Here is a 26905-nt window from a genome sequence, read left to right as displayed (position 1 = left end):
ACGTGAGCATAAGACCTGCCCAATCTCATTGCTAAAAAAGATATATATTCTTTAACTTCAAGTGGGAACATAAGCATTCCATATGTTGCACTGAAAATCTGTACTATGAAATCGTACGGGGATGTGACCCACGTGATACAACGATTTACTCTTCTAATGAGGGGTCCTGGTTCTGAACAGATGAATATAGAAAAAGGAAAAAAGGTCCAGGATAGTGCAGGCTGTTTTGAGAGGCAGTGACACTCCTTTCAAACAGTTCCAATAGAATTATGTGGCAAGAGAGGACCTAATTAGGCAGCAGCGTTGACTGAATTATGCGGCACGTTGCAGCAAATTTTGAAGCAGCAGCTTCTAAACTATTTTGTCATTTTCACACATTTTAACATTGTATGGGCAAGGGTTTCACCGGCTTAGTAGAAGTTTAACACCGAAATAGAGCATCAGCAACTGAAATTTGAGCTGTCTCTCCGAGACAACAGGTCTGCCACTGCGCGGCAACACGGGTGGTCGTGTTTTGAGTAAAGTTTCATTCCTTCGACCTGGAAACAACAGTTTTTTTTTTTTTTTTTTTAACCCTGTAAATTTCGCAGAACAGGATGGCTGATGATAATACCACTATAATATTACTACAGCACTGTCACCGGGAACCTTTTTTTAAAGAACCTTTTTGCACACCATTATAATTACCCGATCAAAATCGGTTCTCACTTTATCGACCTCAGAAGGATGAGCTGAGTTTGGCAAAAATCAAATCTAAACAAATCGCACACTGAACGTATGGTAGAGCGCTCCACCTAATGAGGTATTTTATCATCTTGGAACTCCATAATGGACAGACTGAGGCAAAACTACATGGAATGGAATGTTGGCTGGTGCAGTAACCAGTACTTGAAAGGGATTCGGGCAATCCATCCTTCGCTTCTAGTTTTTCTAAGTGAGTTGACCTGATTGGCATGGGTGCATGGACGCCAGTTAGGGGTCTCGGGGGCATCTTCCACCCTGGCTTGTCCTTTTCAGGGTGACAAAGGGTCATTCGTGTGAGGTCACCATAGCTCATAGGGTGCTTGATGTCCCTTAACCTACCCCCTCACTCACTCCCCATGTCCTGGTTTGTCTCCCTGTGCACATGGGATGTGATATTCTGAGACACCTATAATTTTCTTAACTTTGTAAGTATTTCCCCCATCAGAAGATAAACTAGTCAGTTCACAAATTCATACAACAAAATATTGCCTTTGTTTAACATACCTCACCTCCTGAGGAACTCTGTTTGGTGTTCTTTCACATTCTTCCTTCTGGCATATACAGTGGCCAATGCAAAGATTTGAATTTGTGTAGCAAGAGGGACTGTGTTGTATTTCATCCTGTAAGTCTATGGTCTGACGCACAGTCTATTTTGCTTTCACGTACATGTGATGCCTTAGAGACTATGGTGTCCCACATTACCTCCATGGACGCGGTATCACAGACCACATTGGACTTCTCAAAACAAGACCAAGCGGACACCTGAGGTCTACTTGATTCTGCCTCTGTGGACGCTAGCCCCTGTATAGCCCTCCACCCTGAAGAGCCCCAGCGAAGCCTGCATTAGGGCGAAACATGCTGACGTAGGCTCATATGTTTATTTATATATAATTAAAGACACAGGACATGTTATGCAACAACATCCCTTGGTGTTCGCCCCTCCTTTACATTCTGTAGATACTTTCCTCTGGCTGCTGAGGCCATTCCCAGACCACTCATTAATTCCAACATAAGGATGTAACTTACCCTGGGCACAAAGCAATGTGAGAGGGACAGACCTTTTACTATGACACACTATGAAATCAAAGCAATCAAAGCAACCAGTGTGCCACCCCCCATAAAGTAGGGGAAGGGGTGGGGGAGGCATAATGCTTGCTCGTATTAGGGATCATGGCAATGCTTAATTTGTAAATAAAAAGGTGCCGGTGCCCAAAGCCCTCTTCTTAAACACGCGCTGCTGCAATTAAATATGTGAACACGGAATACTGAGGCGCCCTATTCCTGAAGCCATCTCGGGCTTCTTCAATCCATATAAAACCACTCCCTGCCCCTTCCCCTCACTCCTGCAGCTTTCTGCTTTCTCCCTTTGTGACGCTTTTTCGTTTTCCCCTTCCTCCGTCTTCCCCATATGTGTCTTTTGATCGCAGCAAATGCTTGAGGCAGAAGAGTAAGCCCCGGCCCTCAAAAATAAGTGCCGGTGCTCAGCACCGGAAACAACATGCACAAATTAAGCACTGGCTCATGGTATCCATGCCACGTCATACGTGCGCCCTGCTTGGATGCACTTCTCTCTGACGTGCCCTCTTCCCCTCCTGCACTTCTCTGTCTCGTGGACTGCTGGACTTTCTTCTGTGGTGCATCACTTTCACTCCTGGGGCCCACTTGTGCTGTTTATACGTCAGCGGCGCAGGGCCAAGCTGGTGGCCCAGGTGAGGACCACTGGGGCACAGCCAAGCCCAGAAACTGGCACTGCGTCGCCCTGCCGTGGGCTCGCTGAAGGGGTGCGAGTTCCTGAGCTTGTCAGCTAATGTTGCAGGCTCAGCTCTAGGGGTGAAGGGCCGGGGGCATCTTAAGGATTTGGGGGGACCTGAATCAAACATATTTTGTGGCCCCGATTCATAACAGCTTTGAGTTTATGATCCAGTTTCAGCCCTTTCATGCCCTCTTTGGCCAGGTCACTGACACTGCACAGACACTCGTCCAAATTCTAAATGTGTTCACATCTAATATTCAGGGATTGTGATATGTGCCTTCAATACTGAAATACCTCTGCAGCTCACAAACATTACCCCAAAAAATCTCTGTCGCTCCCTATTTCTCATATGTGACGTCCCCTCTTTTGAACTAAAAGTTTTTTTTAGAAGAACTGCTGATGTGCAGGTGCCATGGGGGTGGCAGGGAAGGAGTGCTGAACTGTGGGTGGCACGGAAGGAGCGCTGAGCTGGGGGTGGCACGGAAGGAGCGCTTAGCTGGGGGTGGCACGAAAAGTGCTGAGCTGCAGGTGGCACGGAAGGAGTGCTGAGCTGGGGGTGGATGGGAAGGAGTGCGGAACTGCGGGTGGCACGGAAGGAGCGCTGAGCTGGGGGTGGCGCGAAGAGTGCTGAGCTGGGGGTGGCATGGAAGGAGTGCTGAGTTGCAGGTGGCAGGGAAGGAGCGCTGAGCTGCAGGTGGCATGGAAGGAGTGCTGAGCTGGGGGTGGATGGGAAGGAGTGCGGAACTGCGGGTGGCACGGAAGGAGCGCTGAGCTGGGGGTGGCACGAAAAGTGCAGGTGGCACGGAAGGAGCGCTGAGCTGCTAGTGGCACGGAAGGAGTGCTGAACTGTGGGTGGCACGGAAGGAGCGCTGAGCTGGGGGTGGCACGAAAAGTGCTGAGCTGCAGGTGGCACGGAAGGAGTGCTGAGCTGGGGGTGGATGGGAAGGAGTGCAGACCTGCAGGTGGCACGGAAGGAGGGCTGAGCTGCAGGTGGCACGGAAGGAGTGCTGAGCTGGGGGTCGTACGGAAGGAGTGCTGAGCTGGGGGTGGCACGGAAGGAGCGCTGAGCTGCGGGTGGCACGGAAGGAGTGCTGAGCTGCGGGTGGCACGGAAGGAGTGCTGAGCTGCGGGTGGCACGGAAGGAGTGGTGAACTGCGGGTGGCACGGTAGGAGCGCTGAGCTGGGGGTGGCACGGAAGGAGCGCTGAGCTGGGGTGGCAGGGAAGGAGCGCTGAGCTGCAGGTGGCATGGAAGGACTGCTGAGCTAGGGGTGGCATGGAAGGACTGCTGAGCTAGGGGTGGACGGGAAGGAGTGTTGAGTTGCAGGTGGCACGGAAGGAGGGCTGAGCTGCAGGTGGCACGGAAGGAGCGCTGAGCTGGGGTGGCAGGGAAGGAGCGCTGAGCTGCAGGTGGCATGGAAGGACTGCTGAGCTAGGGGTGGCATGGAAGGGCTGCTGAGCTGGGGGTGGACGGGAAGGAGTGCTGAGTTGCAGGTGGCACGGAAGGAGGGCTGAGCTGCAGGTGGCATGGAAGGAGTGCTGAGCTGGGGGTGGCACGAAAAGTGCTGAGCTGCAGGTGGCACGGAAGGAGTGCTGAGCTGGGGCTGGATGGGAAGGAGTGCGGAACTGCGGGTGGCACGGAAGGAGCGCTGAGCTGGGGGTGGCACGAAAAGTGCTGAGCTGCAGGTGGCACGGAAGGAGTGCTGAGCTGGGGCTGGATGGGAAGGAGTGCGGAACTGCGGGTGGCACGGAAGGAGCGCTGAGCTGGGGGTGGCACGAAGAGTGCTGAGCTGGGGGTGGCATGGAAGGAGTGCTGAGTTGCAGGTGGCAGGGAAGGAGCGCTGAGCTGCAGGTGGCATGGAAGGAGTGCTGAGCTGGGGGTGGATGGGAAGGAGTGCGGAACTGCGGGTGGCACGGAAGGAGGGCTGAGCTGGGGGAGGCACGAAAAGTGCAGGTGGTACGGAAGGAGCGCTGAGCTGCTAGTGGCACGGAAGGAGTGCTGAACTGTGGGTGGCACGGAAGGAGCGCTGAGCTGGGGGTGGCACGAAGAGTGCTGAGCTGCAGGTGGCACGGAAGGAGTGCTGAGCTGCAGGTGGCACGGAAGGAGTGCTGAGCTGGGGGTGGCACGGAAGGAGTGCTGAGCTGGGGGTGGCACGGAAGGAGTGCTGAGCTGGGGGTGGCACGAAAAGTGCAGGTGGCACGGAAGGAGCGCTGAGCTGGGGTGGCAGGGAAGGAGCGCTGAGCTGGGGTGGCAGGGAAGGAGCGCTGAGCTGCTAGTGGCACGGAAGGAGTGCTGAACTGTGGGTGGCACGGAAGGAGCGCTGAGCTGGGGGTGGCATGAAGAGTGCTGAGCTGCAGGTGGCACGGAAGGAGTGCTGAGCTGGGGGTGGCATGGAAGGAGTGCTGAGCTGGGGGTGGCACGAAAAGTGCAGGTGGCACGGAAGGAGCGCTGAGCTGGGGTGGCAGGGAAGGAGCGCTGAGGTGCAGGTGGCATGGAAGGACTGCTTAGCTAGGGGTGGCATGGAAGGACTGCTGAGCTGGGGGTGGACGGGAAGGAGTGCTGAGTTGCAGGTGGCACGGAAGGAGTGCTGAGCTGGGGGTGGCATGGAAGGAGTGCTGAGCTGCGGGTGGATGGGAAGGAGTGCGGAACTGCGGGTGGCACGGAAGGAGGGCTGAGCTGCGGGTGGCACGGAAGGAGGGCTGAGCTGCAGGTGGAACGGAAGGAGTGCTGAGCTGGGGGTGGTACGGAAGGAGTGCTGAGCTGGGGGTGGTACGGAAGGAGTGCTGAGCTGGGGGTGGCACGGAAGGAGCGCTGAACTGGGGGTGGCACGGAAGGAGCGCTGAGCTGGGGTGGCAGGGAAGGAGCGCTGAGCTGGTGGTGGCACGAAAAGTGCAGGTGGCACGGAAGGAGCGCTGAGCTGCTAGTGGCACGGAAGGAGTGTTGAACTGTGGGTGGCACGGAAGGAGCGCTGAGCTGGGGGTGGCACGAAAAGTGCTGAGCTGCAGGTGGCACGGAAGGAGTGCTGAGCTGGGGGTGGATGGGAAGGAGTGCGGAACTGCGGGTGGCACGGAAGGAGCGCTGAGCTGGGGGTGGCACGAAGAGTGCTGAGCTGGGGGTGGCATGGAAGGAGTGCTGAGTTGCAGGTGGCAGGGAAGGAGCGCTGAGCTGCAGGTGGCATGGAAGGAGTGCTGAGCTGGGGGTGAATGGGAAGGAGTGCGGAACTGCGGGTGGCACGGAAGGAGGGCTGAGCTGGGGGTGGCACGAAAAGTGCAGGTGGTACGGAAGGAGCGCTGAGCTGCTAGTGGCACGGAAGGAGTGCTGAACTGTGGGTGGCACGGAAGGAGCGCTGAGCTGGGGGTGGCACGAAGAGTGCTGAGCTGCAGGTGGCACGGAAGGAGTGCTGAGCTGCAGGTGGCACGGAAGGAGTGCTGAGCTGCAGGTGGCACGGAAGGAGTGCTGAGCTGGGGGTGGCATGGAAGGAGTGCTGAGCTGGGGGTGGCACGAAAAGTGCAGGTGGCACGGAAGGAGCGCTGAGCTGGGGTGGCAGGGAAGGAGCGCTGAGCTGCAGGTGGCATGGAAGGACTGCTTAGCTAGGGGTGGCATGGAAGGACTGCTGAGCTGGGGGTGGACGGGAAGGAGTGCTGAGTTGCAGGTGGCACGGAAGGAGTGCTGAGCTGGGGGTGGCATGGAAGGAGTGCTGAGCTTCGGGTGGATGGGAAGGAGTGCGGAACTACGGGTGGCACGGAAGGAGGGCTGAGCTGCGGGTGGCACGGAAGGAGGGCTGAGCTGCAGGTGGAACGGAAGGAGGGCTGAGCTGCAGGTGGAACGGAAGGAGTGCTGAGCTGGGGGTGGTACGGAAGGAGTGCTGAGCTGGGGGTGGCACGGAAGGAGCGCTGAACTGGGGGTGGCACGGAAGGAGCGCTGAGCTGGGGTGGCAGGGAAGGAGCGCTGAGCTGGTGGTGGCACGAAAAGTGCAGGTGGCACGGAAGGAGCGCTGAGCTGCTAGTGGCACGGAAGGAGTGCTGAACTGTGGGTGGCACGGAAGGAGCGCTGAGCTGGGGGTGGCACGAAAAGTGCTGAGCTGCAGGTGGCACGGAAGGAGTGCTGAGCTGGGGGTGGATGGGAAGGAGTGCGGAACTGCAGGTGGCACGGAAGGAGGGCTGAGCTGCAGGTGGCACGGAAGGAGTGCTGAGCTGGGGGTCGTACGGAAGGAGCGCTGAGCTGGGGGTGGCACGGAAGGAGCGCTGAGCTGCGGGTGGCACGGAAGGAGTGCTGAGCTGCGGGTGGCACGGAAGGAGTGGTGAACTGCGGGTGGCACGGTAGGAGCGCTGAGCTGGGGGTGGCACGGAAGGAGCGCTGAGCTGGGGTGGCAGGAAAGGAGCGCTGAGCTGCAGGTGGCATGGAAGGACTGCTGAGCTAGTGGTGGACTGGAAGGAGTGCTGAGTTGCAGGTGGCACGGAAGGAGGGCTGAGCTGCAGGTGGCACGGAAGGAGCGCTGAGCTGGGGTGGCAGGGAAGGAGCGCTGAGCTGCAGGTGGCATGGAAGGACTGCTGAGCTAGGGGTGGCATGGAAGGGCTGCTGAGCTGGGGGTGGCAGGGAAGGAGTGCTGAGTTGCAGGTGGCACGGAAGGAGGGCTGAGCTGCAGGTGGCACGGAAGGAGGGCTGAGCTGCAGGTGGCATGGAAGGAGTGCTGAGCTGGGGGTGGATGGGAAGGAGGGCTGAGCTGCAGGTGGCACGGAAGGAGTGCTGAGCTGGGGGTGGCACGGAAGGAGTGCTGAGCTGGGGGTGACACGGATGGAGCGCTGAACTGGGGGTGGCACGGTAGGAGCGCTGAGCTGCGGGTGGCACGGAAGGATCGCTGAGCTGGGGTAGCATGGTAGGAGCGCTGAGCTGCAAGTGGCACAGAAGGAGTGCTGAGTTGCAGGTGGCACGGAAGGAGGGCTGAGCTGCAGGTGGCACAGAAGGAGTGCTGAGCTGGGGGTGGTACAGAAGGAGTGCTGAGCTGCAGGTGGCATGGAAGGACTGCTGAGCTAGGGGTGGCATGGAAGGACTGCTGAGCTGGGGGTGGACGGGAAGGAGTGCTGAGCTGCAGGTGGCACGGAAGGAGGGCTGAGCTGCAGGTGGCACAGAAGGAGTGCTGAGCTGGGGGTGGTACAGAAGGAGTGCTGAGCTGCAGGTGGCACGGAAGGAGTGCTGAACTGTGGGTGGCACGGAAGGAGTGCTGAGCTGCAGGTGGCACGGAAGGAGTGCTGAGCTGGGGGTGGCATGGAAGGAGTGCTGAGCTGGGGGTGGCACGAAAAGTGCAGGTGGCACGGAAGGAGCGCTGAGCTGGGGTGGCAGGGAAGGAGCGCTGAGCTGCAGGTGGCATGGAAGGACTGCTTAGCTAGGGGTGGCATGGAAGGACTGCTGAGCTGGGGGTGGACGGGAAGGAGTGCTGAGTTGCAGGTGGCACGGAAGGAGTGCTGAGCTGGGGGTGGCATGGAAGGAGTGCTGAGCTGCGGGTGGATGGGAAGGAGTGCGGAACTACGGGTGGCACGGAAGGAGGGCTGAGCTGCGGGTGGCACGGAAGGAGGGCTGAGCTGCAGGTGGAACGGAAGGAGGGCTGAGCTGCAGGTGGAACGGAAGGAGTGCTGAGCTGGGGGTGGTACGGAAGGAGTGCTGAGCTGGGGGTGGCACGGAAGGAGCGCTGAACTGGGGGTGGCACGGAAGGAGCGCTGAGCTGGGGTGCAGGGAAGGAGCGCTGAGCTGGTGGTGGCACGAAAAGTGCAGGTGGCACGGAAGGAGCGCTGAGCTGCTAGTGGCACGGAAGGAGTGCTGAACTGTGGGTGGCACGGAAGGAGCGCTGAGCTGGGGGTGGCACGAAAAGTGCTGAGCTGCAGGTGGCACGGAAGGAGTGCTGAGCTGGGGGTGGATGGGAAGGAGTGCGGAACTGCAGGTGGCACGGAAGGAGGGCTGAGCTGCAGGTGGCACGGAAGGAGTGCTGAGCTGGGGGTCGTACGGAAGGAGCGCTGAGCTGGGGGTGGCACGGAAGGAGCGCTGAGCTGCGGGTGGCACGGAAGGAGTGCTGAGCTGCAGGTGGCACGGAAGGAGTGGTGAACTGCGGGTGGCACGGTAGGAGCGCTGAGCTGGGGGTGGCACGGAAGGAGCGCTGAGCTGGGGTGGCAGGAAAGGAGCGCTGAGCTGCAGGTGGCATGGAAGGACTGCTGAGCTAGTGGTGGACGGGAAGGAGTGCTGAGTTGCAGGTGGCACGGAAGGAGGGCTGAGCTGCAGGTGGCACGGAAGGAGCGCTGAGCTGGGGTGGCAGGGAAGGAGCGCTGAGCTGCAGGTGGCATGGAAGGACTGCTGAGCTAGAGGTGGCATGGAAGGACTGCTGTGCTAGGGGTGGCATGGAAGGGCTGCTGAGCTGGGGGTGGCATGGAAGGGCTGCTGAGTTGCAGGTGGCACGGAAGGAGGGCTGAGCTGCAGGTGGCATGGAAGGAGTGCTGAGCTGGGGGTGGATGGGAAGGAGGGCTGAGCTGCAGGTGGCACGGAAGGAGTGCTGAGCTGGGGGTGGCACGGAAGGAGTGCTGAGCTGGGGGTGACACGGATGGAGCGCTGAACTGGGGGTGGCACGGTAGGAGCGCTGAGCTGCGGGTGGCACGGAAGGATCGCTGAGCTGGGGTAGCATGGTAGGAGCGCTGAGCTGCAAGTGGCACAGAAGGAGTGCTGAGTTGCAGGTGGCACGGAAGGAGGGCTGAGCTGCAGGTGGCACAGAAGGAGTGCTGAGCTGGGGGTGGTACAGAAGGAGTGCTGAGCTGCAGGTGGCATGGAAGGACTGCTGAGCTAGGGGTGGCATGGAAGGACTGCTGAGCTGGGGGTGGACGGGAAGGAGTGCTGAGCTGCAGGTGGCACGGAAGGAGGGCTGAGCTGCAGGTGGCACAGAAGGAGTGCTGAGCTGGGGGTGGTACAGAAGGAGTGCTGAGCTGCAGGTGGCACGGAAGGAGTGCTGAACTGTGGGTGGCACGGAAGGAGTGCTGAACTGCGGGTGGCACGGTAGGAGTGCTGAGCAGCGGGTGGCAAGGAAGGAGCGCTGAGCTGGGGTGGCAGGGATGGAGCGCTGAGCTGCAGGTGGCATGGAAGGACTGCTGAGCTAGGGGTGGCATGGAAGGACTGCTGAACTGGGGGTGGACGGGAAGGAGTGCTGAGTTGCAGGTGGCACGGAAGGAGTGCTGAGCTGGGGGTGGTACGGAAGGAGTGCTGAGGTGCAGGTGGCACGGAAGGAGTGCTGAACTGCGGGTGGCACGGAAGGAGTGCTGAACTGCGGGTGGCACGGTAGGAGTGCTGAACTGCGGGTGGCACGGTAGGAGTGCTGAGCTGCGGGTGGCACGGTAGGAGTGCTGAGCTGCGGGTGGCACGGAAGAAGGGCTGAGCTGCAGGTGGCACGGAAGGAGTGCTGAGTTGCAGGTGGCACGGAAGGAGGGCTGAGCTGCAGGTGGCACGGAAGGAGTGCTGAGCTGGGGGTGGATGGGAAGGAGTGCTGAGCTGCAGGTGGCACGGAAGGAGCGCCTAGCTGGGGTGGCAGGGAAGGACTGCTGAGCTAGGGGTGGCATGGAAGGACTGCTGAGCTGGGGGTGGACGGGAAGGAGTGCTGAGTTGCAGGTGGCACGGAAGGAGGGCTGAGCTGCAGGTGGCACGGAAGGAGGGCTGAGCTGCAGGTGGCACGGAAGGAGTGCTGAGCTGCAGGTGGCACGGAAGGAGTGCTGAGCTGCAGGTGGCACGGAAGGAGTGCTGAGCTGCGGGTGGCACGGAAGGAGTGCTGAACTGCGGGTGGCACAGTAGGAGTGCTGAGCTGCGGGTGGCACGGTAGGAGTGCTGAACTGCGGGTGGCACGGAAGGAGTGCTGAGCTGCAGGTGGCACGGAAGGAGTACTGAGCTGGGGGTGGCATGGAAGGAGTGCTGAGCTGGGGGTGGCACGAAAAGTGCAGGTGGCACGGAAGGAGCGCTGAGCTGGGGTGGCAGGGAAGGAGCGCTGAGCTGCAGGTGGCATGGAAGGACTGCTGAGCTAGGGGTGGCATACAAGGACTGCTGAGCTGGGAGTGGACGGGAAGGAGTGCTGAGTTGCAGGTGGCACGGAAGGAGTGCTGAGCTGGGGGTGGCATGGAAGGAGTGCTGAGCTGGGGGTGGCATGGAAGGAGTGGTGAGCTGCGGGTGGATGGGAAGGAGTGCGGAACTGCGGGTGGCACGGAAGGAGGGCTGAGCTGCAGGTGGAACGGAAGGAGTGCTGAGCTGGGGGTGGTACGGAAGGAGTGCTGAGCTGGGGGTGGCACGGAAGGAGCGCTGAACTGGGGGTGGCACGGAAGGAGCGCTGAGCTGGGGGTGGCACGACGAGTGCTGAGCTGCAGGTGGCACGGAAGGAGTGCTGAGCTGCAGGTGGCACGGAAGGAGCTCTAGGGGTGAAGGGCCGGGGGCATCTTAAGGATTTGGGGGGACCTGAATCAAACATATTTTGTGGCCCCGATTCATAACAGCTTTGAGTTTATGATCCAGTTTCAGCCCTTTCATGCCCTCTTTGGCCAGGTCACTGACACTGCACAGACACTCGTCCAAATTCTAAATGTGTTCACATCTAATATTCAGGGATTGTGATATGTGCCTTCAATACTGAAATACCTCTGCAGCTCACAAACATTACCCCAAAAAATCTCTGTCGCTCCCTATTTCTCATATGTGACGTCCCCTCTTTTGAACTAAAAGTTTTTTTAGAAGAACTGCTGATGTGCAGGTGCCATGGGGGTGGCAGGGAAGGAGTGCTGAACTGTGGGTGGCACGGAAGGAGCGCTGAGCTGGGGGTGGCACGGAAGGAGCGCTGAGCTGGGGGTGGCACGAAAAGTGCTGAGCTGCAGGTGGCACGGAAGGAGTGCTGAGCTGGGGGTGGATGGGAAGGAGTGCGGAACTGCGGGTGGCACGGAAGGAGCGCTGAGCTGGGGGTGGCACGAAAAGTGCAGGTGGCACGGAAGGAGCGCTGAGCTGCTAGTGGCACGGAAGGAGTGCTGAACTGTGGGTGGCACGGAAGGAGCGCTGAGCTGGGGGTGGCACGAAAAGTGCTGAGCTGCAGGTGGCACGGAAGGAGTGCTGAGCTGGGGGTGGATGGGAAGGAGTGCAGACCTGCAGGTGGCACGGAAGGAGGGCTGAGCTGCAGGTGGCACGGAAGGAGTGCTGAGCTGGGGGTCGTACGGAAGGAGTGCTGAGCTGGGGGTGGCACGGAAGGAGCGCTGAGCTGCGGGTGGCACGGAAGGAGTGCTGAGCTGCGGGTGGCACGGAAGGAGTGGTGAACTGCGGGTGGCACGGTAGGAGCGCTGAGCTGGGGGTGGCACGGAAGGAGCGCTGAGCTGGGGTGGCAGGGAAGGAGCGCTGAGCTGCAGGTGGCATGGAAGGACTGCTGAGCTAGGGGTGGCATGGAAGGACTGCTGAGCTAGGGGTGGACGGGAAGGAGTGTTGAGTTGCAGGTGGCACGGAAGGAAGGCTGAGCTGCAGGTGGCACGGAAGGAGCGCTGAGCTGGGGTGGCAGGGAAGGAGCGCTGAGCTGCAGGTGGCATGGAAGGACTGCTGAGCTAGGGGTGGCATGGAAGGGCTGCTGAGCTGGGGGTGGACGGGAAGGAGTGCTGAGTTGCAGGTGGCACGGAAGGAGGGCTGAGCTGCAGGTGGCATGGAAGGAGTGCTGAGCTGGGGGTGGATGGGAAGGAGTGCTGAACTGCGGGTGGCACGGAAGGAGGGCTGAGCTGCAGGTGGCACGGAAGGAGTGCTGAGCTGGGGGTGACACGGATGGAGCGCTGAACTGGGGGTGACACGGATGGAGCGCTGAGCTGCGGGTGGCACGGAAGGAGCGCTGAGCTGGGGTAGCATGGTAGGAGCGCTGAGCTGCAAGTGGCACAGAAGGAGCGCTGAGCTGGGGTGGCAGGGAAGGAGCGCTGAGCTGCACGTGGCATGGAAGGACTGCTGAGCTAGGGGTGGCATGGAAGGACTGCTGAGCTGGGGGTGGACGGGAAGGAGTGCTGAGCTGCAGGTGGCACGGAAGGAGGGCTGAGCTGCAGGTGGCACGGAAGGAGTGCTGAGCTGGGGGTGGTACAGAAGGAGTGCTGAGCTGCAGGTGGCACGGAAGGAGTGCTGAACTGTGGGTGGCACGGAAGGAGTGCTGAACTGCGGGTGGCACGGTAGGAGTGCTGAGCAGCGGGTGGCAAGGAAGGAGCGCTGAGCTGGGGTGGCAGGGATGGAGCGCTGAGCTGCAGGTGGCAGGGATGGAGCGCTGAGCTGCAGGTGGCATGGAAGGACTGCTGAGCTAGGGGAGGCATGGAAGGACTGCTGAACTGGGGGTGGACGGGAAGGAGTGCTGAGTTGCAGGTGGCACGGAAGGAGTGCTGAGCTGGGGGTGGTACGGAAGGAGTGCTGAGGTGCAGGTGGCACGGAAGGAGTGCTGAACTGCGGGTGGCACGGAAGGAGTGCTGAACTGCGGGTGGCACGGTAGGAGTGCTGAGCTGCGGGTGGCACGGAAGGAGTGCTGAACTGCAGGTGGCACGGAAGGAGGGCTGAGCTGCAGGTGGCACGGAAGGAGTGCTGAGCTGCAGGTGGCATGGAAGGAGTGCTGAGCTGGGGGTGGATGGGAAGGAGTGCTGAGCAGTAGGTGGCACGGAAGGAGCGCTGAGCTGGGGGTGGCACGGAAGGAGCGCTGAGCTGGGGGTGGCACGAAAAGTGCTGAGCTGCAGGTGGCACGGAAGGAGTGCTGAGCTGGGGGTGGATGGGAAGGAGTGCGGAACTGCGGGTGGCACGGAAGGAGCGCTGAGCTGGGGGTGGCACGAAAAGTGCAGGTGGCACGGAAGGAGCGCTGAGCTGCTAGTGGCACGGAAGGAGTGCTGAACTGTGGGTGGCACGGAAGGAGCGCTGAGCTGGGGGTGGCACGAAAAGTGCTGAGCTGCAGGTGGCACGGAAGGAGTGCTGAGCTGGGGGTGGATGGGAAGGAGTGCGGACCTGCAGGTGGCACGGAAGGAGGGCTGAGCTGCAGGTGGCACGGAAGGAGTGCTGAGCTGGGGGTCGTACGGAAGGAGTGCTGAGCTGGGGGTGGCACGGAAGGAGCGCTGAGCTGCGGGTGGCACGGAAGGAGTGCTGAGCTGCGGGTGGCACGGAAGGAGTGGTGAACTGCGGGTGGCACGGTAGGAGCACTGAGCTGGGGGTGGCACGGAAGGAGCGCTGAGCTGGGGTGGCAGGGAAGGAGCGCTGAGCTGCAGGTGGCATGGAAGGACTGCTGAGCTAGGGGTGGCATGGAAGGACTGCTGAGCTAGGGGTGGACGGGAAGGAGTGTTGAGTTGCAGGTGGCACGGAAGGAGGGCTGAGCTGCAGGTGGCACGGAAGGAGCGCTGAGCTGGGGTGGCAGGGAAGGAGCGCTGAGCTGCAGGTGGCATGGAAGGACTGCTGAGCTAGGGGTGGCATGGAAGGGCTGCTGAGCTGGGGGTGGACGGGAAGGAGTGCTGAGTTGCAGGTGGCACGGAAGGAGGGCTGAGCTGCAGGTGGCATGGAAGGAGTGCTGAGCTGGGGGTGGATGGGAAGGAGTGCTGAACTGCGGGTGGCACGGAAGGAGGGCTGAGCTGCAGGTGGCACGGAAGGAGTGCTGAGCTGGGGGTGACACGGATGGAGCGCTGAACTGGGGGTGGCACGGATGGAGCGCTGAGCTGCGGGTGGCACGGAAGGAGCGCTGAGCTGGGGTAGCATGGTAGGAGCGCTGAGCTGCAAGTGGCACAGAAGGAGCGCTGAGCTGGGGTGGCAGGGAAGGAGCGCTGAGCTGCACGTGGCATGGAAGGACTGCTGAGCTAGGGGTGGCATGGAAGGACTGCTGAGCTGGGGGTGGACGGGAAGGAGTGCTGAGCTGCAGGTGGCACGGAAGGAGGGCTGAGCTGCAGGTGGCACGGAAGGAGTGCTGAGCTGGGGGTGGTACAGAAGGAGTGCTGAGCTGCAGGTGGCACGGAAGGAGTGCTGAACTGTGGGTGGCACGGAAGGAGTGCTGAACTGCGGGTGGCACGGTAGGAGTGCTGAGCAGCGGGTGGCAAGGAAGGAGCGCTGAGCTGGGGTGGCAGGGATGGAGCGCTGAGCTGCAGGTGGCATGGAAGGACTGCTGAGCTAAGGGTGGCATGGAAGGACTGCTGAACTGGGGGTGGACGGGAAGGAGTGCTGAGTTGCAGGTGGCACGGAAGGAGTGCTGAGCTGGGGGTGGTACGGAAGGAGTGCTGAGGTGCAGGTGGCACGGAAGGAGTGCTGAACTGCGGGTGGCACGGAAGGAGTGCTGAACTGCGGGTGGCACGGTAGGAGTGCTGAGCTGCGGGTGGCACGGAAGGAGTGCTGAGCTGCGGGTGGCACGGAAGGAGTGCTGAGCTGCGGGTGGCACGGAAGGAGTGCTGAACTGCAGGTGGCACGGAAGGATGGCTGAGCTGCAGGTGGCACGGAAGGAGTGCTGAGCTGCAGGTGGCATGGAAGGAGTGCTGAGCTGGGGGTGGATGGGAAGGAGTGCTGAGCAGCAGGTGGCACGGAAGGAGCGCTGAGCTGGGGGTGGCACGGAAGGAGCGCTGAGCTGGGGGTGGCACGAAAAGTGCTGAGCTGCAGGTGGCACGGAAGGAGTGCTGAGCTGGGGGTGGATGGGAAGGAGTGCGGAACTGCGGGTGGCACGGAAGGAGCGCTGAGCTGGGGGTGGCACGAAAAGTGCAGGTGGCACGGAAGGAGCGCTGAGCTGGGGTGGCAGGGAAGGAGCGCTGAGCTGGGGTGGCAGGGAAGGAGCGCTGAGCTGCAGGTGGCATGGAAGGACTGCTGAGCTAGGGGTGGCATGGAAGGACTGCTGAGCTGGGGGTGGACGGGAAGGAGTGCTGAGTTGCAGGTGGCACGGAAGGAGGGCTGAGCTGCAGGTGGCACGGAAGGAGTGCTGAGCTGGGGGTGGCACGGAAGGAGTGCTGAGCTGCAGGTGGCACGGAAGGAGTGCTGAACTGCGGGTGGCACGGAAGGAGTGCTGAACTGCGGGTGGCACGGTAGGAGTGCTGAGCTGCGGGTGGCACGGAAGGAGTGCTGAACTGCGGGTGGCACGGAAGGAGTGCTTAACTGCGGGTGGCACGGAAGGAGTGCTTAACTGCGGGTGGCACGGTAGGAATGCTGAGCTGCGGGTGGCACGGAAGGAGTGCTGAGCTGCGGGTGGCACGGAAGGAGTGCTGAGCTGGGGGTGGTACGGAAGGAGTGCTGAGCTGGGGGTGGTACGGAAGGAGTGCTGAGCTGCAGGTGACACGGAAGGAGGGCTGAGCTGCAGGTGGCACGGAAGGAGTGCTGAACTGCGGGTGGCACGGTAGGAGTGCTGAGCTGCAGGTGGCACGGAAGGAGTGCTGAGCTGGGGTGGCAGGGAAGGAGCGCTGAGCTGCGGGTGGCACGGAAGGAGTGCTTAACTGCGGGTGGCACGGAAGGAGTGCTTAACTGCGGGTGGCACGGTAGGAATGCTGAACTGCGGGTGGCACGGAAGGAGTGCTGAGCTGCGGGTGGCACGGAAGGAGTGCTGAGCTGGGGGTGGTACGGAAGGAGTGCTGAGCTGGGGGTGGTACGGAAGGAGTGCTGAGCTGCAGGTGACACGGAAGGAGGGCTGAGCTGCAGGTGGCACGGAAGGAGTGCTGAACTGCGGGTGGCACGGTAGGAGTGCTGAGCTGCAGGTGGCACGGAAGGAGTGCTGAGCTGCGGGTGGCACGGAAGGAGTGCTGAACTGCGGGTGGCACGGAAGGAGTGCTTAACTGCGGGTGGCACGGAAGGAGTGCTTAACTGCGGGTGGCACGGTAGGAATGCTTAACTGCGGGTGGCACGGTAGGAATGCTGAGCTGCGGGTGGCACGGAAGGAGTGCTGAGCTGCGGGTGGCACGGAAGGAGTGCTGAGCTGGGGGTGGTACGGAAGGAGTGCTGAGCTGGGGGTGGTACGGAAGGAGTGCTGAGCTGCAGGTGACACGGAAGGAGGGCTGAGCTGCAGGTGGCACGGAAGGAGTGCTGAACTGCGGGTGGCACGGTAGGAGTGCTGAGCTGCAGGTGGCACGGAAGGAGTGCTGAGCTGGGGTGGCAGGGAAGGAGCGCTGAGCTGCGGGTGGCACGGAAGGAGTGCTTAACTGCGGGTGGCACGGAAGGAGTGCTTAACTGCGGGTGGCACGGTAGGAATGCTGAGCTGCGGGTGGCACGGAAGGAGTGCTGAGCTGCGGGTGGCACGGAAGGAGTGCTGAGCTGGGGGTGGCACGGAAGGAGTGCTGAGCTGGGGGTGGTACGGAAGGAGTGCTGAGCTGGGGGTGGTACGGAAGGAGTGCTGAGCTGCAGGTGACACGGAAGGAGGGCTGAGCTGCAGGTGGCATGGAAGGACTGCTGAGCTGGGGGTGGCATGGAAGGACTGCTGAGCTGGGGGTGGACGGGAAGGAGTGCTGAGTTGCAGGTGGCACGGAAGGAGGGCTGAGCTGCAGGTGGCACGGAAGGAGTGCTGAGCTGGGGGTGGCACGGAAGGAGTGCTGAGCTGCAGGTGGCACGGAAGGAGTGCTGAACTGCGGGTGGCACGGAAGGAGTGCTGAGCTGCGGGTGGCACGGTAGGAGTGCTGAGCTGCGGGTGGCACGGAAGGAGTGCTTAACTGCGGGTGGCACGGTAGGAATGCTGAGCTGCGGGTGGCACGGTAGGAATGCTGAGCTGCGGGTGGCACGGAAGGAGTGCTGAGCTGCGGGTGGCACGGAAGGAGTGCTGAGCTGGGGGTGGTACGGAAGGAGTGCTGAGCTGCAGGTGACACGGAAGGAGGGCTGAGCTGCAGGTGGCATGGAAGGAGTGCTGAACTGCGGGTGGCACGGTAGGAATGCTGAGCTGCGGGTGGCACGGTAGGAATGCTGAGCTGCGGATGGCACGGAAGGAGTGCTGAGCTGCGGGTGGCACGGAAGGAGTGCTGAGCTGGGGGTGGTACGGAAGGAGTGCTGAGCTGCAGGTGGAACGGAAGGAGTGCTGAGCTGCGGGTGGCACGGAAGGAGTGCTGAACTGCGGGTGGCACGGTAGGAGTGCTGAGCTGCGGGTGGCACGGAAGGAGTGCTGAACTGCGGGTGGCACGGAAGGAGTGCTGAGCTGCAGGTGGCACGGAAGGAGTGCTGAGCTGGTGGTGGCATGGAAGGAGTGCTGAGCTGGGGGTGGCACGAAAAGTGCAGGTGGCACGGAAGGAGCGCTGAGCTGGGGTGGCAGGGAAGGAGCGCTGAGCTGCAGGTGGCATGGAAGGACTGCTGAGCTAGGGGTGGCATGGAAGGACTGCTGAGCTGGGAGTGGACGGGAAGGAGTGCTGAGTTGCAGGTGGCACGGAAGGAGTGCTGAGCTGGGGGTGGCATGGAAGGAGTGCTGAGCTGCGGGTGGATGGGAAGGAGTGCGGAACTGTGGGTGGCACGGAAGGAGGGCTGAGCTGCAGGTGGAACGGAAGGAGTGCTGAGCTGGGGGTGGTACGGAAGGAGTGCTGAGCTGGGGGTGGTACGGAAGGAGTGCTGAGCTGGGGGTGGCACGGAAGGAGCGCTGAACTGGGGGTAGCACGGAAGGAGCGCTGAGCTGGGGGTGGCACGAAGAGTGCTGAGCTGCAGGTGGCACGGAAGGAGTGCTGAGCTGCAGGTGGCACGGAAGGAGCTCTAGGGGTGAAGGGCCGGGGGCATCTTAAGGATTTGGGGGGACCTGAATCAAACATATTTTGTGGCCCCGATTCATAACAGCTTTGAGTTTATGATCCAGTTTCAGCCCTTTCATGCCCTCTTTGGCCAGGTCACTGACACTGCACAGACACTCGTCCAAATTCTAAATGTGTTCACATCTAATATTCAGGGATTGTGATATGTGCCTTCAATACTGAAATACCTCTGCAGCTCACAAACATTACCCCAAAAAATCTCTGTCGCTCCCTATTTCTCATATGTGACGTCCCCTCTTTTGAACTAAAAGTTTTTTTAGAAGAACTGCTGATGTGCAGGTGCCATGGGGGTGGCAGGGAAGGAGTGCTGAACTGTGGGTGGCACGAAAAGTGCTGAGCTGCAGGTGGCACGGAAGGAGTGCTGAGCTGGGGCTGGATGGGAAGGAGTGCGGAACTGCGGGTGGCACGGAAGGAGCGCTGAGCTGGGGGTGGCACGAAGAGTGCTGAGCTGGGGGTGGCATGGAAGGAGCGCTGAGCTGGGGGTGGCACGAAAAGTGCTGAGCTGCAGGTGGCACGGAAGGAGTGCTGAGCTGGGGCTGGATGGGAAGGAGTGCGGAACTGCGGGTGGCACGGAAGGAGCGCTGAGCTGGGGGTGGCACGAAGAGTGCTGAGCTGGGGGTGGCATGGAAGGAGTGCTGAGTTGCAGGTGGCAGGGAAGGAGCGCTGAGCTGCAGGTGGCATGGAAGGAGTGCTGAGCTGGGGGTGGATGGGAAGGAGTGCGGAACTGCGGGTGGCACGGAAGGAGGGCTGAGCTGGGGGTGGCACGAAAAGTGCAGGTGGTACGGAAGGAGCGCTGAGCTGCTAGTGGCACGGAAGGAGTGCTGAACTGTGGGTGGCACGGAAGGAGCGCTGAGCTGGGGTGGCAGGGAAGGAGCGCTGAGCTGCAGGTGGCATGGAAGGACTGCTGAGCTAGGGGTGGCATGGAAGGACTGCTGAGCTGGGGGTGGACGGGAAGGAGGGCTGAGTTGCAGGTGGCACGGAAGGAGGGCTGAGCTGCAGGTGGCACGGAAGGAGTGCTGAGCTGGGGGTGGCACGGAAGGAGTGCTGAGCTGCAGGTGGCACGGAAGGAGTGCTGAACTGCAGGTGGCACGGAAGGAGTGCTGAACTGCGGGTGGCACGGTAGGAGTGCTGAGCTGCGGGTGGCACAGAAGGAGTGCTGAACTGCGGGTGGCACGGAAGGAGTGCTTAACTGCGGGTGGCACGGAAGGAGTGCTTAACTGCGGGTGGCACGGTAGGAATGCTGAGCTGCGGGTGGCACGGAAGGAGTGCTGAGCTGCGGGTGGCACGGAAGGAGTGCTGAGCTGGGGGTGGTACGGAAGGAGTGCTGAGCTGCAGGTGACACGGAAGGAGGGCTGAGCTGCAGGTGGCACGGAAGGAGTGCTGAACTGCGGGTGGCACGGTAGGAGTGCTGAGCTGCAGGTGGCACGGAAGGAGCGCTGAGCTGGGGTGGCACGGAAGGAGCGCTGAGCTGGGGTGGCAGGGAAGGAGCGCTGAGCTGCAGGTGGCATGGAAGGACTGCTGAGCTAGGGGTGGCATGGAAGGACTGCTGAGCTAGGGGTGGCATGGAAGGACTGCTGAGCTGGGGGTGGACGGGAAGGAGTGCTGAGCTGCAGGTGGCACGGGAGGAGGGCTGAGCTGCAGGTGGCACGGAAGTAGTGCTGAGCTGGGGGTGGTACAGAAGGAGTGCTGAGCTGCAGGTGGCACGGAAGGACTGCTGAGCTGGGGGTGGCATGGAAGGACTGCTGAGCTGGGGGTGGACGGGAAGGAGTGCTGAGTTGCAGGTGGCACGGAAGGAGGGCTGAGCTGGGGGTGGCACGGAAGGAGTGCTGAGCTGGGGGTGGCACGGAAGGAGTGCTGAGCTGCAGGTGGCACGGAAGGAGTGCTGAACTGCGGGTGGCACGGAAGGAGTGCTGAACTGCGGGTGGCACGGTAGGAGTGCTGAGCTGCGGGTGGCACGGAAGGAGTGCTTAACTGCGGGTGGCACGGTAGGAATGCTGAGCTGCGGGTGGCACGGTAGGAATGCTGAGCTGCGGGTGGCACGGAAGGAGTGCTGAGCTGCGGGTGGCACGGAAGGAGTGCTGAGCTGGGGGTGGTACGGAAGGAGTGCTGAGCTGGGGGTGGTACGGAAGGAGTGCTGAGCTGCAGGTGACACGGAAGGAGGGCTGAGCTGTAGGTGGCACGGAAGGAGTGCTGAACTGCGGGTGGCACGGTAGGAGTGCTGAGCTGCGGGTGGCACGGAAGGAGTGCTGAGCTGCAGGTGGCACGGAAGGAGTAATAAGCTGCGGGTGGCACGGAAGGAGTAATGAGCTGCGGGTGGCATGGAAGGAGTGCTGAGCTGGGGCTGGCATGGAAGGAGTGCTGAACTGCAAGTCACTTGCAAGGGTGGGCTATCAATTCTGCTCCTTTCCAATTCAGCTCTCCCACCAGTAATACAACTTCTCCCAATGCTCTGAATGTCAGGTACAAGGCACAAGTGGGCGATCAGGGCATCTGCATTTGAGGGAGGTCCATTACTGCCCAACCTTATCCATGTCTCTGAACGTTCATCTGATAGTATTGGTGAAAACAAGTGCATGCAGTTTGCCATGATGCTGAACCTCATTGCACCACAGTGAGCTGGGCAGACGTGGTTCTCAGACCAAGCGGAGATCTCGCAGGGGGCAATAATAAAGGCTCCTCCCTCACAAGACCACCGACAATGCAGGTGAAATGGGTCTGCCAACTGGAGTCAGCCAGTCCCAGTCTGGCAGCCTGGGTCCGGAAGACGTAGGAGTTCACACCTGGGTCTCCCGCAAAGAAGCAGGGAGCTGCTGTGGAAGCCATACTAGCAAGCACACACAAATGCTACACTGCTGATGGAAATAGATGTACTCATTGGTGTGTCAGGGAAGAGCTCATGGACGGTAGTAACAGGAAACTACAGTCATTATGTACCTCACTTAGCTTCTAGATGGTAATCTCATTGATGCATCCCTCGATGCTCACTCGACCATCATAATGACTTACACGATTGACATGTACTGTAGTTGTATTTATATAGCGTTTACTACCCCTGACGAGGCGTCAAAGCACTTTTCAGCAAGTAGCACGCTACTCCACAACCCACAAAGGATTAGTGGTGGATTAGTGTAGGGAAATGTGAGTTAATGTGAGAGGTGGGCTTGCAAGGCTGTTAGTTGGATTGAACAGGATAACGGAGGGAAGAGTCTGGAAAGTTTTATTTGGGAGCTCTTAGTAGTAAGATGAGGTTGGGATGAGTAAAAGGAGAGATGAGGAGGGAAGAGCATCTAGACATGGATTAGGGAGATCATAGTAGGAAAATGAGGTTTATAAGAGCCAAAGGAGGGATACACGAGGGAAGCATTTAGAAAGGGTTATTTGGGGGATCATAGTACTAAAATGAGGTTAGGGGTGATCCAAGGAGGGATAGAGGAGGGAAGAGTCTAGAAAGGGATATTTTGTAGTTCGTGGTAGTAGAATGAGGTTAGGAGTGATCCAAGGAGGGATAGAGGAGAGAAGAGTCTAGCAAGAGATATTTTGTAGTTCATCGTAGTAGAATGAGGTTTGGGATGAGCCGGGGAGTGGGGGGCAGAGGTTATATTGAGACAGGTCTACGGTGAGACATGGAGTAGTGCATTGGATAGAGTCAAAGGCTTTTTTTCTTCAATGGTCGGAGTAAAGTAATAAATATATAGATACATAAGTACATAGAGAGTACATGTGTATAAGGAAGATAAGACATGCAGAAATATCTTCACTATGCCAATCATCAAGAGATTCTTAGAGGAGGCAAAAGCAATAGCAGCACTGAAGAAGGATCACTCACACCCATGTGGAGCCGAAACATGTAGTAAACACAACTGTCTCAGAATGGAGAACCCATTGCCGTAGCCAGCGATGTGGACAATGGAACAAAGATATCATAAGGGACCTGCAGAGCTGCTCAAAGCTGCCAGCTTACTGAAAACCATAAACCCTGTGTAACTCTCAGACCTCATCATCCACTACACTTCTACACCCTGCATCCGGTAACACGAGAACTGCACCTCGGTGGTCGTCACACACAACACAGAAAGCTTCCGACATAGGATCAAAACAAAGACAACATGCTCCCACCCACACATCCTACATGGTATAGCGTGCTAACCATGTAGGTAAGCGCTTCAGCACCCCGCATAGGGGTAGTAAGCACTATATAAAAGTTGCAACACAATACAACACAAGACATCCAGATCAAGGCATTGTAATGAGAGGTGTGGAACCGAGAGTGAGTCAGTGTTGGGTACTCACAACTATTGTATGTTGGTAGCCGGCGCCCACTACCAGTCTGCCTGTAAACTTTCTATGGCATCAAGTGGAAAACATCGAAACCTTGATTCTACAAAAACTAAATTACCAGTTGATGTTTTTGTCCGATATAGCGCCAAGAAGTGCTTTACCAAGAAGGTTTTAATTTTACCCCGCGGGATGCTCTCAGAGAAGGTACGGAGTCTCCTTAAGGGTACAGTATAGAACAGAAAACATGGCTGATAGAGTACTAAACAGGATTTTAGGCTGTCTTTGATAAATATGCACAGCAGTGATTTTTACAGAATTACATGACACATATTTACAACATGGGCTCATGGAGTGATTTGTTTAGAATCGCACGATGTATTTGGTTCAAGCTTTGATGCTGGGATTTGACATTGTTTCCCGGTTAAAACATGTACTTTAACTCCTGATACAAACAGGTCCTGGAAGGTACTTAAAGTGAGCAGTACTCCAGGGTCCGAGCACCTGCAAACCCTTTAGCAGAAAGGTGAAGAACTGCCCCCTCCTTAGCCGGGTGCAATACTTTCACTGGAGAGTACCAGTACTTTTTAGTAAGACACAGGTACTTGGGGACAGGTACCTGCACACTGCAAGCCCTTATTGGGCATACAGTGCTGAGGAGACAATCACTTAACGATACATGTGAGCAGATTACAAACAGAAGCAATGAACCTCTGCTGCAGGTCACAGGTGAGAGCTCACCTGAGAGAAGTGAGGAGGTAAAGATCCTGCTCAGATGAAGTAACTCAGAGCCACCTGAGGAGACAATCACTTAACAATAAATGTAAACAGTTTACAAACAGAACCAATAAATCACTGCTGCAGGCCACAGGTGAGAGCTCACCTGAGAGAAGTGAGGAGGTAAAACTCCTGCTCAGATGAAGTACTCAGAGCCATGTGAGGAGACAATTACTCAACGACAAATGTAAACATTTTACAAACAGAAGCAATGAACCTCTGCTGCAGATCACAGGTGAGAGCTCACCTGAGAGAAATGGGGGAGCTTGAGTAAAAATCCTGCTCAGATGAAGTTACTGCAGCGAGGAAGTTACTAGCAGCGCCATCTGAGGCGACAACCAGTTAACGACAAATGTAAACAGTTTACAAACAGAAGCAATCACTGCTGTAGATCACAGGTGAGAACTCTCCTGAGAGATGAGGAGGTAAAACTCCTGCTCAGATGAAGTTACTGCAGAGAGGAAGTTACTGCAGCGCCATCTGAGGCGACAACCAGTTAACGACAAATGTGAACAGTTTACAAACAGAAGCAATACACCACTGCTGCAGATCACAGGTGAGAACTCACCTGTGGGGAGTGGTTGAGGTAAAACTCCTGCTGAGATGAAGTTACTGCAGCGCCATCTGAGGCGACAACCAGTTAAGGACACATGTAAACAAGTTTACAAACAGAAGCAATAAACCACTGCTGCAGATCACAGGTGAGAACTCACCTGACAGAAGTGAGGAGGTAAAACTCCTGCTCAGATGAAGTTACTGTAGCGCCATCTGAGGCGATAACCAGGTAATGACACATGTAAACAGTTTACAAACAGAAGCAATAAACCACTGCTGCAGATCACAGGTGAGAACTCACCTGACAGAAGTGAGGAGGTAAAACTCCTGCTCAGATGAAGTTACTGTAGCGCCATCTGAGGAGAGCTGTCTGCTGGGGACACAGGTGGGCGCTTTGAGGTGTTCTGCTCAGGGCAGCGCCTCTGTTCACACACGGGAGTTTTTCCACAGTCCCGTCTGGTGTAGAGTTACAAAGGTGGATTTTGTGATATTTTCTGAACTTCCTCCTTCCTCGTTAACCTTTTAACCGCCCGGAATGTTGGTTTGTGGTGAGAGAGCGGATTCTTAAAGAGACAGACGTATCACATTTAAAGTTCATTTCAGCTGCACACCGACAAGGGACAGTAACACTGGTACACGCACCACTGAACAAACAATTAGCCGGAAATTCCAAGTGTTCACTTTAAAAAATATAACTTGTAAGTTCTTTCAGGGGGCTAGTAAACCCCATCTTTTTCCTGTATAATTGGATTTGCCTCTGGGATGGTGAAACATCAAGGCCACAGTAGGCAGCTGCCTTAGGGTGCTACCTCATGGGGACACAAGAATGCTACAAAAAACCTTAGATGTGACACTCTTCCTAGGGTAAGGGGAGCGCCAAACAAGCAAAACTGCATTTGTCTGGATCTCTCAATATCCCTTTCACCAGAACTGATTTGATGATCAATATTACCAGTTCTGCTGGCGCCAAGGAGCTGCTTGCGATGATCGAAAGCCGTGTACAATAAATAACAAAACCTATCTAACGTGCCATTCAACACTGTTTGCATGATGCTCAGAGAGGTAAACACTCAGTGCTGACATCTGCTATTTCTGAAGCCCATAAGTTTGAATCCCAGAAAGAAAGATTCAGTCGTCGATCTTTCTTAGGTTGGCAAATTGAGCACTATTACAGTGGGTAACAGTAATATACAGTGCTTAGAAACAGAGGGGCACATTTACAAGCCCCTTGTGCTGCCTGAATGCTGCCTTAGCGTCATTTCTATGATGCCAAGGTGGTGTTAAAGTGGCCATTAACCCGCAACATATTTACAAAGTGGCATAATGCATGCATTGCGCTGCTTTGCAACCCGTGCGCCACATTGTGCCTGAGTCAGGCATAATGTATGCAAGGGGGGTGTTCCCAATCAAGTAGGCCTGAACAAATGGCGCAGTCTGTTGTATTGCAACATTTATGTAGCGCCTACTACCCCTGTGTGGGGGGCTGAAGCACCTGCCGACATGGGATTACTTGGAGGTGTCTTGCCTTTGTTCAAGATCCTGTGTGGGAAGTGATTCCTTGTCACTCAGTAGGACCACTGAGGTGTGGTTATCGTGTTAAGGTACGCAGAACCAGGCCCGGCATTAGGGCCGTGCCACTTGTGCGGCTGCAGCAGGCGCTGACCTGAAAAGGGGGCACTGACCTAGAAGAGGGGAGGTGCTGTGTTTAGCAAAACCTTATTATTTAAAGCACAGTGCTGCAGAGTTCCTTGTGTGTCCAGCTTTCAGGCAGCAATAAAAATGTCAAGATAACCCTTTGATTACTGTAGGAAGCTGGCTCTGTATATACTATATCAAGATGAGATATAGCGTGCACAGAGTCTAGGGGTTCCCCGGAGGCTTAACAGAGGCTAAAGTAGATAGTACTAACGCTCTCTTTTGTGGTAGTGTGGTCGAACAGTTGGGCTTATCAGAGGGTAGTCCAAAGCATTTGTTGTACACACACAGACAATAGAAGAACCACACACTCAATCCCTTAACTCCAAACTAATGCTTTTCATATAGCAAAAATATATTTTCTTAATTTATTTTTAGAGCCACAAGATGCAAGTTGCAGGTTTGTACTTCAATGGATTCGTATTTCACACATATATCAATAGTACTTTGTTTGAAATCTGTAAGTCAAACAGTTTTTGAAATATTGGCAAAAATCTGTTTGAAAACTTGACAGTGCATTTTTCAGAAACAGTTCCTGGGAGGAAGAAAAGTTAGATCGTTTTACAGGTAAGTACAACACTTACAGTCCCAGTCTCCAAGGGGTTAGGTAGTCTACAGGTCAGGGTTCAAGTTAACACCAAACACCCGCCACCAGCAACACGGCGCCAGCCTGGTGCAGAGGTCAAAGTGTAGGCAAAATTAACGTGGGCTCCTATGGAAACTGGGGGCACTCGGTTTCAGGTCTGCAGGCAGGAATGTACCCGCAACTTCAGAGGGCAGACCTGGGGGTTTAGAGGAGCACTGGGCCACAAGAAGGCACCAAACATACACCCTCAGCGGCCAGGTGCAGGGTGCAAACAAGATGTCAAGTCTCCAATGATTCTCTATGAGGGGGCCCCAGGGGTCACTCAGAGGCTGCAGGCAATGTCTAGGGGGTCATATCGGGCAAACAACAGGCTGGACAGGAGGAGGGCCGCCTGCTGAACGCAGCTGCACCAGAGGTCGGGTTCTCCTAGGCCTGTGGGCTGCGGGTGCAGTGTGTCTTTAGACGTCAGATATCTTCATCCAGGGCTTTCGTAGTCAGGGAGGGTTCTTGGGATTCCCTCTGCAGGCATCGTTGTGGAAGGGTGGAGAGGTCATCCCGGGGTGGGCACTTGCTCAGAATCGCCTGGGGATCCTCTCTAACTGGTTGGGCCACCTGGACACGGGCTGTGGGTGTAGAGTGCAGAGTGGTTAGGGCTCACGCATTCAGAGTGAGGTGGGAGCCCTTAGCTGTTGCTTCTTCTAGGACAAGGCCGCTGTCCACGGGAGTTCTTGGTCCTTTTGAGTGCAGGGTAGTCCTCTGGAGCTAGGCAGAGGTCGCTGGTCCCGCTGGATGTGTCGCT

General features: G+C 58.0%; 3 protein-coding genes across 6 annotated transcripts in view; all 3 read right to left on the bottom strand.

Annotated features, from left to right (window-relative positions):
* LOC138258876 (phosphatidylinositol 4,5-bisphosphate 3-kinase catalytic subunit gamma isoform-like) overlaps positions 1–24278 on the bottom strand; it is a 106165-nt gene extending 81887 nt beyond the window's left edge. For 3 of the 4 annotated variants that reach the window (XM_069206179.1, XM_069206182.1, XM_069206181.1), the window contains exon 1: positions 23984–24047. The gene's annotated coding sequence lies outside the window, so the exon portion shown is untranslated. Of the gene's footprint in view, positions 1–23983; positions 24048–24126 lie in introns of those variants that run through there. The other variant, XM_069206180.1, reaches the window with a different exon arrangement.
* On the bottom strand, positions 8705–9610 carry LOC138259567 (uncharacterized). The gene has a single exon (XM_069207399.1). The coding sequence runs from the start codon at positions 9608–9610 to the stop codon at positions 8705–8707; it is 906 nt and encodes a 301-aa protein (XP_069063500.1).
* On the bottom strand, positions 16665–17762 carry LOC138259566 (uncharacterized). Its single transcript, XM_069207398.1, has one exon. The coding sequence runs from the start codon at positions 17760–17762 to the stop codon at positions 16665–16667; it is 1098 nt and encodes a 365-aa protein (XP_069063499.1).
* Positions 24279–26905: the final 2627 nt, after the last annotated feature.

This window comes from Pleurodeles waltl, chromosome 9, assembly GCF_031143425.1.
Source record: "Pleurodeles waltl isolate 20211129_DDA chromosome 9, aPleWal1.hap1.20221129, whole genome shotgun sequence".
Lineage (NCBI taxonomy): Eukaryota > Metazoa > Chordata > Amphibia > Caudata > Salamandridae > Pleurodeles > Pleurodeles waltl.
The sequence above is the reverse complement of the archived record's forward strand: the minus strand, read 5'-3'. Positions and strand labels throughout refer to the sequence as shown.

Coding starts and splice junctions, on each gene's coding strand:
- LOC138259567 (XM_069207399.1), bottom strand. CDS start 9,610: ATGCCACCTGCAGCTCAGCGCTCCATCCCTGCCACCCCAGCTCAGCGC.
- LOC138259566 (XM_069207398.1), bottom strand. CDS start 17,762: ATGCCACCTGCAGCTCAGCGCTCCTTCCCTGCCACCCCAGCTCAGCGC.